This window comes from Ammospiza nelsoni, chromosome 20, assembly GCF_027579445.1.
Source record: "Ammospiza nelsoni isolate bAmmNel1 chromosome 20, bAmmNel1.pri, whole genome shotgun sequence".
In the NCBI taxonomy this organism is placed as follows: Eukaryota; Metazoa; Chordata; class Aves; order Passeriformes; family Passerellidae; genus Ammospiza; species Ammospiza nelsoni.
The window spans coordinates 6,598,001-6,610,429 of NC_080652.1; the positions used below are offsets into that span (position 1 = coordinate 6,598,001).

Below are 12,429 nucleotides of genomic sequence, written 5' to 3' on the forward strand. Positions count from 1 at the left end.
GCGTGTGTTCTAGACCATATGTGGATGCACCCTGCCCTTTGCAGGTTGTGTCATGGCCTAGGTAAGAGCCCAGGCATGTGGAGGTGTTGTAATTAATCTTCACATCAACAATCTAATTGCACGGTTCTTTCTCTGTTTCAGCGACTGTGACTCTCCCCATGTTTGGTACTTACATGGGTGCATCAGCAGCACCCTCACACACACAGGTGAGAGGGGACACCAGGAAGGGCAGGTGGCTCTTTGCCTCCTTCCCTCTCTCCCTCCCTCCTGCTGTTCCGTGCAGCTCTGCTCCAAGGGGATTGGCATCACCAGCTGCAGCCCAATACAGAAATCCTGCAGAGCTCTCCCCACCAGCGTGAGGGGGACAAGCAGCCACCATCACAGGAGCCAGCACAGATGAGGCAGCTCTCAAGGAGAGCCCTGCAGTCATTACAGAGACACTCTTCCATGACTGCAGTAATTCCACTTTAATAATTTAACTGCTACAAACACTCATTGCACAGTCTGCTGCACACAACTCCCAGGTGGTTGATGATGATGTTTTACACTCTTACCCAGGCTGAAATCGACACTGGTGCAAGAATTTCCCCTCCAGAATTGCTCATGGTACCCGACCAGCTCACTGGGTGGGAGGTTGTGGTGGCCACCAGCAGTAGGAGCAGCCAAGGCCATTGGGCTCATCCTCCCCTGTGTGCACTTGTCAAAGGCCAGAAAAGGTTTTGCTCTGCAGCCTGGACGATGCTGCCCAGCCCTGAGAAAGTGCCAGGAGTAATTTGGAAGGTTTGACAATAGCCAGGCTACTGGTGAAAGCCTGTTTCCTGAGAGAAACCATTGTGTGGTCATTTTCCCCAGAGATGCAAAGAAAAAAATAGTGGGAAAATAGTTTATGATGGGAAATGTCATTTCACTGGGTTTGTAATCATCAGGATCATAGGAGTCACTCTACTGCTGGCTGGTAATGCTGTCTAATCCTGTGGGAACATGGGTGCTGGTGGAAATGCTGCCCTGAGTGGGGATGTGAAGCAAGACAAGCCACACTAACCCTCCAGCACAGCCTTAAAGGTAAGTCCTGAAACACTTTTTCAGAATTTGATGATGAGACAGAGCCCAGGAGCTATCCCCACCCTGTGTGTTGCTGGATGCATCCCAGAACTGATTAGCAAAGTTTCCACATGTAAGAAATGTCAAATGCTGTCAGTGCACACAAAGTCTCACTTCTTGAAATCATTTCACAGTGACTGAAAATGTCCCCCAGGCCCTGGGCCTGGAAAAACTTAACCATTTGTCTGTCAGAAAATGTTGTTGAAAGCACTGAAGTAAGAACATACCAAAGTTTGTAGACAAGTGAAGAAGAACAGCAGTAGGGGCAGATGAGGACCAAGGAGAGCCTGGCTCTCTCAGTGTATTCAGGAGCTGGTTTTCTCCTGTTTCCATTTTTGCAATATGTCACTTGCTGCCTTCAGTGTAGCTTCCTCCTAAAAAATACCACAGCTTTGGTCAGTGGCTCCCAGCCAAATCCTATTCCCCCTCACTGCAGCCATTGTTGATACAAAAATCCTGTTCTCATTCTGGAGCATTGCAGGTTCAGTATGAGACAGGCACAGCTAAAGGAGCACCTAGAGAGTCCCTTCCTTGGCCAAGAAATGTAGGATGCTGATAGGACCAAGTTTAGGATGGCCCTGGCACATCTGCTGCCCCCAGCTCAGCTCATGTGTCTGCAGGAGAGGTTGCTCCAGCTGGGATGTCATGGTGGGGCTCCAATGCCCGAGCCATCCTGCATTTCCTCTTGGCATTTCTCTCATTAAACCAGCCCTGATTATTGCTCCCAACCTTGCCTTCCTCAGTGCTGTCCACATCTCACCTTTGCAAAGCAGAACCGGATGAAATTGCTGTAGTTGTTCTTGTGGGCCTCGCTGTAGAAAGCGGAGAGCGGGATGGCAGCAAGGCCCTGGGCAGAGGGAGCACACAGAGCTGAGGGTGCTGCTCTGGGGCTGTGCCCCAGCCCTGAGCTTGGGGGGGCACAAGCCCACCCAGGGTAAAGGCAGCAGGAAGGGCCAGACCCTTTTACCTTGTTCTTGACCATCCACTTTGCAAATCTGGAGTCGTAGGGCTCATCTGAGTTGGGGACATCGGGGACATCAGATTCTGCAGGAGAAGCACAGCAGGACAGAGGCTGGGGCAGCTGCCAGGTGCCTCAGCTGATCCCCAAGCCCACGTCCTTGCAGCTGGGATGAGGAACGTGCAGCCCAACCCTGCTTTGATGATGGTTTATGCAGGTTCCTGTCCCTGCCAGCAGCACCATGCCCCACACCCAGCCCACCTGGGCAGGACTGCAGGTGACTCACTGAACGGGGAGATGTCTGCCACCAGGTAGTAGGTGCCCTCTGGGATGATGGGTTTCATGCCCACCCCATCCAGGCTCTGAACCAGCCAGTCTCTCTTCTGCTGCAGCTCCTTGGGCAGCTGGACAAAGTAGCTCTCTGGTTTTCCATAGAGCGTGAGTTCCCTCTGGAAACCCTGAGCCACGGCCTCCTGTAAGGAGAGAGGAGCCAGTGCCCAATGGAAGATGGTCAGGGCTTCCTTGGGAACTGAAGTTCCTGCAATTCACAGGTGATTAGGGAGCTCTCTGCCTCCAGCCCCTCTGAACTGCCGCTTAGATTTGTCAATGCAAGATAAGGAATATAACCCAGGCAGGCTGGACTCTCCCCTTTCTCCCAGACACTGAACAACATTAGGGAGAAAGGAAGGAGCCTCTCTAGAGCACCACAAATCACTTGTGTGTGCCTTTCAGGTCAGCTGTGGGCAAGAGACCATCTCTTACCCCTGCTCCGAGGGCTTGGGCATTGCAGGGCCAGGCTCAGGGAGCTGCCTTACCTGGGCAATGGTGGCACAGTGGTACACGGAGTTCTGGTGCACAGTACGGAGGTGCTGCAGCAGCCTGTCAGGGCCCACAACCCAGCCCACCTGCAGCCAGGAGAGGAGGAGGCAGATGGTGAGTCTGGCTGCCTGCTCAGGCTCCCCTTTCTGTGCCTGTGCTGGTTTCATTGTATGTTACAGACAGAAATTTCATGGAGCGCCTCTGGTACTTTGACCCTGAGGCTCAAAGCTGAGCGTGGGCAGTGTCCCCAGTGCTGTGCTGTGGCAAAGGGACAGGGATGGGGACACAAGGAGGTGCCACATGGGATATTCACCTTCCATCCTGTGGCACTGAAGGTCTTCCCAGCACTGCCGATGATCACCGTGCGCTCCCACATCCCCTGCAGGCTGGCTGGCAATGGAAGGAGAGAATGGCAGAGCTCAGCATGCTCCTCTGGGCTGAGCCCTCTGTCACCATAATCCACGGTGATCTTTAGTGTTCACTGCACCTCTTTCACCTGGATGAGCCTCAAAGCACATCCCAAACAGGCAGCCAGGTTTCTCAAGAGCAACTCCTTTTAATTAAGCATTTTCACAGGCATGTACCCAGCCCCAGGGGCTCTCAGAGATGCCAAGCACCATCACCCTGCATCGAGGTGATGGCATGTTACTCCAACTGGAAGAACAGGCTGAAACTGTGTTGAAATGGATTTCCTGGGAACTAGAGACATTCAGAAAACTGTGGCTTTACAAAGCATGGGAAAAAATCAGTTTCACTGGAGCCAAGCAGCTTTTTGTTCTAGATCTCCCCTCTGGCTCTGAAGTCAGAGCTTCTGTTTAGGGCCTGGTTTGGAGACTGAAGTGCAGCAAAATCCTTCCAGTGGGAGATTCATGCCTAGTAGAGCTGTGCATGCAGGCAGCTCCTGGGATTTCCAGGGGCCGAGTGCAGTGCCCATTCCTGGCCCTGCGGCCCCGCCCAGCCCAGCCCGGCCCTGCCCAGCCCGGCCCTGCCCCGTACCGATGCGGATGTGCTGCTTCCCGTCGTAGACCAGCCACTCGTACACCTCGTCGCTGATGCACAGCACGTCGTGCTTCACACACAGCTCTGCAATCAGCCCCAGCTCCCCGCGGCTGAACACCTGCAGCAGAGGCACAGCAGAAGCTCCTGCCTGTCCCTGCAGGTTGTTGAGTGTCCTCCTGGCCCCATCTCCCATGCCAGGGAGGGGCAGGAGCTGCTGCAGTGATCTAACAGTTGTCTTTAAGCCTTAAGACAAGGCTTTAAACCACCAGGAGACTGAGCACAGCATGTGGTGCTCCCACAGCACCCACATCCCCTGTGTGCAGGGCAGGCTGAGGCACCCCAGCAGCCTCCAGGGCCCAGCAGGGGCAGCAGTGTTACCTTGCCCAGAGGGTTGTTGGGCGAGTTCAGGACGATGGCTTTTGTCCGTTCACTGAATTTAGAAGCCAGTTCAGCTGGGTCCAGCTGCCAGTCTGCACTAGACATCAATTTTCCATCTTTTGGAGGATTCTAGAGAGAACATGGCAATCGTGGTTTGCTTTGCTACCTCTGCACCTTGTTTACCACTCACCTCTTTGCTGACTGCTGTGACTCTTCCCTTCTCCAGCCACTCACCGGTCTCAGAGGCACAAACACAGGTGTCCCACCAGCCATTTTCACCATTGGCTCATAGCAGTCAAAGAATGGTTCAATGATTATCACCTGGAAGAAAGGGACATGTCAGCATCCTCCTGGTCCTGCTCAGACCTTCCCTGAGGAGTGCAGAGAGCAATGGGAGGGACAGGATATTTTAATCCCTAATTGCTACTGTAATGGAGAACCTGCATTGCCTCTGGGGAGTGTCAGGAAGGACACCACCACTCAGGACAAAAAGGGTTATTTTGCTTTATGCAGAAATGAGACAGTGCCCTGTAGCAAGTAATTTCTTCCTTTGGAAGCTCAAGTATGGCAGAATGGGGATAATAAAACTGGTTTTGCTTTGGAAAAGGACAATGAAAACCAGCCTGGGGGAAGGCTGCCAGTGCTACAAGCCCTTATCTTGGGTTACCTCATCACCTTCATCCACTAAAGCCTGGAAGCAGCAGAACAGGGCCTGGTATGCCCCCACAGTCACCATCACATTGGTCATAGGATCCAGCTCTCGTCCAAGCAGCTTCTCGAAAAACTGGGCCAGGACCTTCACCAGAGGTGGGTGGCCCTGTAGGGTGAGAGGAGGGTGGGAATTGGGTTGCAGAAGATTCCTAAACCAAGGATGAACCCTTGGAAGGGGACTGGGAAGCCAAGAGCCCTGTGAGATCTTCCAGCCTGGCTGCTTCAAACATCCCAGTAAAGCAGGGAGCTACTGGGAACGGTGGGTATGGATCAAGGCTGGATGTGTGTTTTGCCTCGTGTTTTTTGTCTTTATTGCTGCCTGGTGAGCTCTGAAGCAGCCAGGGCTGGTGGGGACTGAGGGGGTGGTGCTGGCAGGGAGATGTGTCACTCACAAAGGCACGGGTGTACTGGTGCAGCATGTGGTTCCCCCCGCTGAGGGCTCTCATCAATGCCTCTCTCAGAAATTCTGGTGCAGGGAAGTCAGGGAAGCCTTGGCCCAGGTTCACCTTGGAGTAGGTGGTAGCCAGTTTTACAAACTCCACCCTGGAGAGAAGGGAAACAAAAGCACTTTCAGAGGGTGGGAGCAGTGTGCTGGCACTGGGTCTGCTCACAGCATCCCTTAGGAAGGAGTGGGGTTGGTGTCCCTCCTGCAGAGCCATCCTGCTGCTCACAGGCAGGCAGGACCCAGCACAGGTCACTTCAGACCTGCTGCAATTAAACCAAGGATGATGAACTGTTGCACTGGGGGAACTGTTTTAATTCATTCTCCCAGCAAACAGCTCCTGGGGTCAGTGTGTGGTCACAGCTGAAAGCCTGTGGTGTTTCAGATCACACTGGACTGACCAGGAGGGGATTTGGAGATTTTCAAGCTCATACCAGCTCTGCAATATTTAGCACCTAGACATTGTGAAGGCCTCTGCAGAGGGCAAGGTGGGCTGAACTCGCTGCTCATCTCAAACCAAACAAGAGCCAGCTCACTGGCAGTTTGTAGCTCGAGCCCAGACACAGCAGGGCCTTGGGGAAGGACCATTTGAATCTCTTCTTCCAGCACACAACTTTCCCAATGCCACATTGTGCCTGGCAGGATGGGAATGGCATTTTCAGCAGCCCTTGCCCTGCCTCTCTGCTTGTGGTGCCCCAGGGTGAGCTTGGAGCAGGTGCCAGGCTGCAGCCAGTGTGCAGCAAACACTTGGCTCAGGTTTGGGTGGATGGGTCAGAGGGAGGGCAGTGCTTCTGCCTGCCCAGTGGTGCAAAAAACCTGATACATGCTGAAGTGAGAGCTGCAGGTACAGCACTGACTCATGGTAAAGTCTTCTGGGACAAACTTGCTCTCATGTGCTTCCTGAACACGTGCAAAGCAGCTGAGGGAAACTTCTGCTCTGTGCTGGGTGGCTGCTGTGGTTTCAATATGGTTTTAGGATGCTTAAAACCACATCTACCACCTGGGTAAACCAGATATTCTTTTAACTCACCAGATATTTTTATCTATTCCCTCCAGCCTCCGAGCTTGCACTGGCCTTGACATTTTTGCCTGCAGAGAGTGAAAAATAAAGTGAGTTTGAAGCTTTTAAATGAGGCCACAAAGGGGCTGTGGCCTCTCCAGGGAAGTTTTTTCCCACCAGAAGGTGTGCCCTTAGTATTGCTTCATGGGCTGCTCCTGACTGATCTTGGAGCAGTAATAACTGTTGCAGTGGTTTCTGCTTTCACTTACAAGTTTCAACAAGAATTGGGAAAATAGATGAACAAGAGAAGCTTTTGTACACTCACTGGGGAGGTGGCAATGCCTTAAACCTCATTCCCTGTTTGGATTAGTCATGGGGTCAAGCTCATCCAGGCTGCAACAGCCAGGCCAAGGACCCCAGACCTCAGGCTTTTACCTTCCACAACCTCTCCATCTTCATGGAAGGACCTCCTTACTCTACAAGCCATGAAATATCCCCTTTTCCTAGAAGAACAAACTATTTTATTCCACGCTGCTCTGTGAAATAGCAGAAGTAGATACTCTTCTGTCCTGATGAAGTGCTTGGTGAGGGGGCTTGCTCTAAATCCTACAAAATGTGTAGTTTTCTATTTAAAGTTCATGTCAAACCCAAGCAGTAACTAGGTACAGGCAAGAGAGAGCAGAGCACAGAGGTCAGTGAGGTACAGACACACTGAGGTACCAAGCTGTGGCTGGTTTGAAATTTCCATGTACATCATGGCTCAGGGGAGTGGAAAGAAAGACAGCAGGAAGCACTGAAAGCAAAACCCTCCTTCCAGATGGATAAGCACACTGGGAGAAAGTTAGATGTGCTTTATGGGGAATTCATCATGAGGATGATGAAAAGCAGCAGAGACAGAATTTAGTAACTCAGCAGTGCAGGGAAAAGGCACCAGACAAGGAAGGGGCTGGAAACTGGAGACAAATGATGCTCAGTGCACCAGAAAGAGCCAGTGTGGGGGCAGGAGGAGGGCAGCCCTGAAGCAATGAGTCCAGAAAGCCATTGTCACCACAGCAAATAAAATACATTTGGACTGGCACAAGGAAGGCATGTGAAAGCAGCTGAGGTGAGGGGATGTGCAGGGGTTTGTGCTCTGCCATGCCAGGACAGTGAGGGGGACACTGGGTTAGCCTCCTCCCAACACTCAGCTGCACAGGACTTACCTGCTCCCCTCTGCTGTTTCCAGCACTGCTCCAGAATTTGGGCTGTGCCCCAAGGATATTTTGTGCTGAGGTCCTTGGATTTTTATACAGCTTCAGCCCTTACTGGAGATCTTTGCAAACACCCAGCTGAGGAGCTCTGTGTTTCAGAGGGCACCAGGTGGACTCTGCTCCACCCTGGTACCAGGCAGGCAGCCAATGACAAGAAGTCATTGAATCCATGGCATCTCCTCTCCTCTCCTCTCCTCTCCTCTCCTCTCCTCTCCTCTCCTCTCCTCTCCTCTCCTCTCCTCTCCTCTCCTCTCCTCTCCTCTCCTCTCCTCTCCTCTCCTCTCCTCTCCTCTCCTCTCCTCTCCCTCAGCTCTGCTCCTTCTGCACAAGCTCGTGGCTGTTACAGTCACAAGAACTGGTGCCTGAGATTGATTTGGGTGGGAGCAGAAGAATTTATGGCTTGGGAAGTAAAAGATAGCTAGAGGTAAAATATTAACAGCTCCAATGCTGTTCTTGCAAAGTGGGGCTGCTGAAGGCCACAGGTCAGAGAACTTAAAAGATGGCCAAGTGTGATGGGGATCAGAGGGAAGAAGGTGCCTTAAGCCTTGAAATTCCCAGTTCTGAGGAAAGGCCTTGTTTGCTTTAGGACCAGAAATAACAAATGCTTTTTTCCTGATATCCCCTCCATCCCATCCTATCCCAGCCTGTGTGTGATGCTGCCACAGAGAGCAACACAGGCTCAGGACCATGCAGCCCTTAAATCTGTTTCAGCCTGTTCTGTCCCCAGACAGAAGGGGCAGTTTGCCTGGCAGCCACACAGGAGAGCTGGGTGCCAGTGCAGAAGACTTGGCATCCATGATCTTCCACCACTGACTCTCTGCTGTGTGTGACTGCCTTGCTCTGCATGTTGAGATCTCTGAGTGGGATGCTGATATTTTCCAAGTACTTTGCAAGCCAAGAGGCTCTCTGAGGTAGAGACCATCAGAAGAAGCAACCCCAGAACTCCTCTATGAAGGATATCCCCTTACTTATGAGGATCCTTTAAATGCTCCCTGGAAATAAGCAGATACAGAGGAAATTGCACCAGAGTGGCTTTTCCCAATGTGCTCTGTCTGCTCTGAGCTGCCCTGGGCAGGCTGCCAGGCAGGAACATGCCACTGGGCATTCCATACCTCTCTGGAGCACGAGCTGTGTCCAGCACTGATGTTCCTCTCCAGCAAGAAGTGGCGCAGGGACGGTCCCGCTCTCCTGAGCATGCCACAGCTCTGGCTCTCTCACTCCTGCAGGCACACACCTGCAATTCCCAGACAAAGGACAGGGCTGAGACAATTGCTGCACAGGGTTAAAGCACACCTGTGCCTGGGATCAGACAGGCCCAGACCCAAAGCAGAGGTTGTTCTGCCACAGAGAGGAAAAGGCAAAGCGAGCTGCTTTGTGTCATCACTGCAATGTCCCCAGTGCTGGGGCTGTACTTTGTGCCTGTGACACACAGGATCAGGATCACAAGGGCAACCATGACTTCTGCCTCCTCTCTTCCAGTCCAGGCTTCCCCTGTTCTCCTCTGCACCAATGGGAGTGGTAGGGACACAGTGAGAGGGCATCCTCCCATCCAGTGTCACTGAGCCCAGGTAACTCTCGCCTCTGCCCTTCCTCCCTTGCAACACTTTCACCTTCCTGACCCATCAGAGTATCTCTGGCCTCGCAGCTGCTGCAGCTCTGGTTTAGTCACAAGTTTTATTCTAATTAACAGGAAAAAAACACCTTCTATCTCTAAAGTGATTTTGGTGAATATCTTTCCTTCAAGGCCCCAAACAAATTGATTTCTGTGTGTAAAATGCAGCCTGTTCCTTCACCTCAGGTTTCTTCGACTATCCTACAGCATTACTTAAATATGCAATATTTAAGCTAAAATAAGTGAATGTTTTGTTAGGTACTTGAGATAAAAGCAATGAGGCTGGAGGATGTATGCACCTTTATTATGATCAGCCATGAATTAATTTACTCATCTGCCAAAAAATTAATTAAAACAGATTTTAAGCTGACCAGCCTACAGGTAAGCTCTCAATACGGGCACTTTCCATCCTTACATGCAGGATGTGAGTCCCCAGTGTCTGCATTTTTTGTTATTTCTAAAAAAAAGTGTGAAGCAGATGCCAGCTGAGACCAGTGGGGTTTCACGTCTGTTTGCCAAGTGGGAAAAAAATAGCACAGTTTATGGAAAAATTGGAAGCCAGAGCATCATATTGCTTATGACTGTAAAATCTCCACCTTGTGCTTGCATGACACTGAGATGTGGGGGGACACTGCTTTGGGGTGCAAAGCAAAGGAGTCCTGGAATGAGGAGACCTACCCTTCAGGGGACAGAATCAAAGTGCGGCTGTAAAAAAGGCTTTATCAGATAGCAGCAAACACAGAGCTGTGTAAGAGCTGTGCGCTGGACTGAGGGCAGCACCCGGGTCACCACCGCTGACTCTGGGAGGGTGCACTGGGCTGAGCAGAGGATTCGGGAGGTGACAGCCGGGAAGGTCACCTCGGGGACTGGTCACTCACCACCTCCAGCCCGCGGGTCCCAGCCGCCTCCTCCATCCCGGTGCTCCTCGATCCCCCCCTTGGCAGCTCAGGGGAGCACCCGGGAGGCTTTGGGGACACGGCTGACCCTGGATGTGCCCCAGGAGGAGCACAGCACCAAGGCGAGTGCAGGGCTAGAGCAGCAGCCGCAGCAGCGCCAGCAGGAGCTGACACTGAGGGACAAAGCAGCTGCCAGAGGGACAGCGGGGACAAAAAACAACTTACATCGAGCTGGGCCGCACTGCTTTAGGCGGCAAAGGCTGGCACAGCCGCCGAGGCTGCCCTGGCACACATTCTGCCTTCTCCTCTGCTCCTAAGGCTTCATCTGCCGCTGGGACTTCCTGGGAGGAGCCGCTGAGGCCGCAGGAAGGCGGGAGTGGAGCTGCAGGCCTGGCGGGGAAAAGCGTTCTGAGGGCTCTGCGCTCTGAGGGGTTCGGCTCCCTGGGGAAATATCCCAGCTTGTGTTCAGCAGGAAGCTCATGCTGGGATAACCATAGTGGCATATTTTTTTGTGGTATGTAAATACTTCAGCGTGGCAATGGCTGGGAATTTCCCTTTGGGTGAAGCCTTTTGTCATTTTGGAAAATGAATTTCTAAGTCAAAATCCTCTCAAAAACTTCGTCCTGCAGGCTTAATATTATTCGAGAAGGGAAAGGATAAGTGTAAGGTCCTCCTGCCACGATCCTGCAGCACTGCCCGGGCCTGGGCTGTGGGTGGTAGCCGAGCTCTCCCTCAGTGCTTGAGGGCTGATAGCTGCTGCAGTGAGGTGTTGAGAAAAACTGCCTTCTCTTCCCTCTTCCTTTAGTGACAAGGCTTGACCTGCACCCGTGAGTCAGGTCGTGTAAGTCTCCTGAATACTTTCTGTCGCCGTTTCACAGCAGGAAAAAATGAGCCATGGGGAAAGGAAGCGGCTGCATCCGCTGTGCCAAAGGTTCCCAATCCCAACGCGACACCCCTCAGGCATCCCTGAGGTGATTAAGCAGGAGGGAATGTCTGCAGGGAGAGGAAAACTCAGCTGTCTAGATTTCTGTTTAAATCAAACACTGAAACAAACAGATAGAAGGAAAATTTGTTTCTGTAGAATGTTCACATCAGACCTGGAGCTTTCGAATGGCTCAGTGGCATTTTTTCCTGTGCTTTCTTTGCCCTGTCCTCCACTAGCCTTGTACCTTCCCTGATTGTTGTTTACCCTTGAACTGAACTAGTTTGATTAGACATATTAGAAAAAAGCCAATTTGGCAGAAAAGTGGCCAGTTTTCTGTCAGGTCCATGAGTTGAACTGATTCAGGGTGGATATGATGACAGAAGGTCCTGCAAGGAAAACGATGTGAGCAGGGAGGAGTAGGGAGGAAAAGGGATCGACAGAAACCCCCAACTTCTCTATCAGGATTCCGACATTATATTGGTCAAACAGTATAATGAAACTTCACCTTAATGCCCTCTTGAAATTCAGCAGAAATTTCAGGATGAGGTGAGTGATGTAAAGGACACATCTGACCTTGTACTTTTTACTATGAAACTCAAAGAAAGTTAAGACCTTAGTTTTCTTCAGGTAATTTTAATTTAACAAATGCATTGGGACATGAACAATTCTTAACTAGCGTTGAGTTAAAAAAAAAATTAGCTATTGCACTGGGCTGATAAGAGTTTAATGCCCTATGTGCTGGCACTGGGATCCCAGCTCCTCTGGTATAGGTCTTGTGCCTGTGGGTACAGGAAGTTGCTAAGACTTATAATATTCCTAGAAAGCCACAGATGCACTTTATTGTTCCACACATCACTGGTGTAGACAAGTTAAAATTGGCTGCACTTAACCACTCAGAACTGCCTGCTGTACACCAATAAAATTACAACTAATGCCTTTGAACCGTCCTTTATTCATTTAAAAAGAAATTGTGCTGCACAGTGTTCTCCATTACGTCAGACAAGTAAAAAATAACTACCAGTGAATCACTTTTTTCAGGCACCACAAACTTTTCAGCAGCTGAATCCTTTCTGTTCCTTTAAGACTGGCTCCATTTTAAGCGCTGCCCGGCACCAAGATGGCGCCGCCGCCCTCACTCCCCCCCGCTCTTCCCGCCCTCACTCCCCTGTGGGGCGCGCCCTGCACAAAGATGGCGCCGCACCCCTGTCGCCATGCCCACCCCCAAGATGGCGGCGGGACGAGGCGATGGTGGCAGCGCCGGCCGGGTGAGGTCAGATCCGGGGCGGGGCCGCTGCGGGCAGGGCGGACAAAAGGCGCCGGAGCGGCGTAAGGGAGGGT

At 51.7% G+C, this 12,429-nt stretch overlaps 1 protein-coding gene across 2 annotated transcripts; it reads right to left on the reverse strand.

The window, feature by feature from the left end:
- Window positions 1-452: 452 nt before the first annotated feature.
- Window positions 453-10,510, reverse strand: KYAT1 (kynurenine aminotransferase 1). 2 transcript variants are annotated; one of them, XM_059486468.1, is made up of 14 exons: window positions 10,392-10,510; window positions 8,771-8,892; window positions 6,439-6,497; window positions 5,359-5,509; window positions 4,923-5,072; window positions 4,490-4,576; window positions 4,256-4,384; window positions 3,875-3,995; window positions 3,192-3,268; window positions 2,875-2,964; window positions 2,346-2,532; window positions 2,069-2,145; window positions 1,862-1,948; window positions 453-1,475 (listed from the first exon to the last, which is right to left on the reverse strand). In XM_059486468.1, the coding sequence occupies exons 2-14, from the start codon at window positions 8,852-8,854 to the stop codon at window positions 1,407-1,409; spliced, it is 1,368 nt and encodes a 455-aa protein (XP_059342451.1). In that variant the 5' UTR covers window positions 8,855-8,892; window positions 10,392-10,510; the 3' UTR covers window positions 453-1,406. The 2 variants fall into 2 exon arrangements, 1 of the variants encoding a protein (XP_059342451.1); XR_009419782.1 differs by lacking the exon at window positions 453-1,475 and having other exon boundaries at window positions 1,906-1,948; window positions 2,321-2,532.
- Window positions 10,511-12,429: the final 1,919 nt, after the last annotated feature.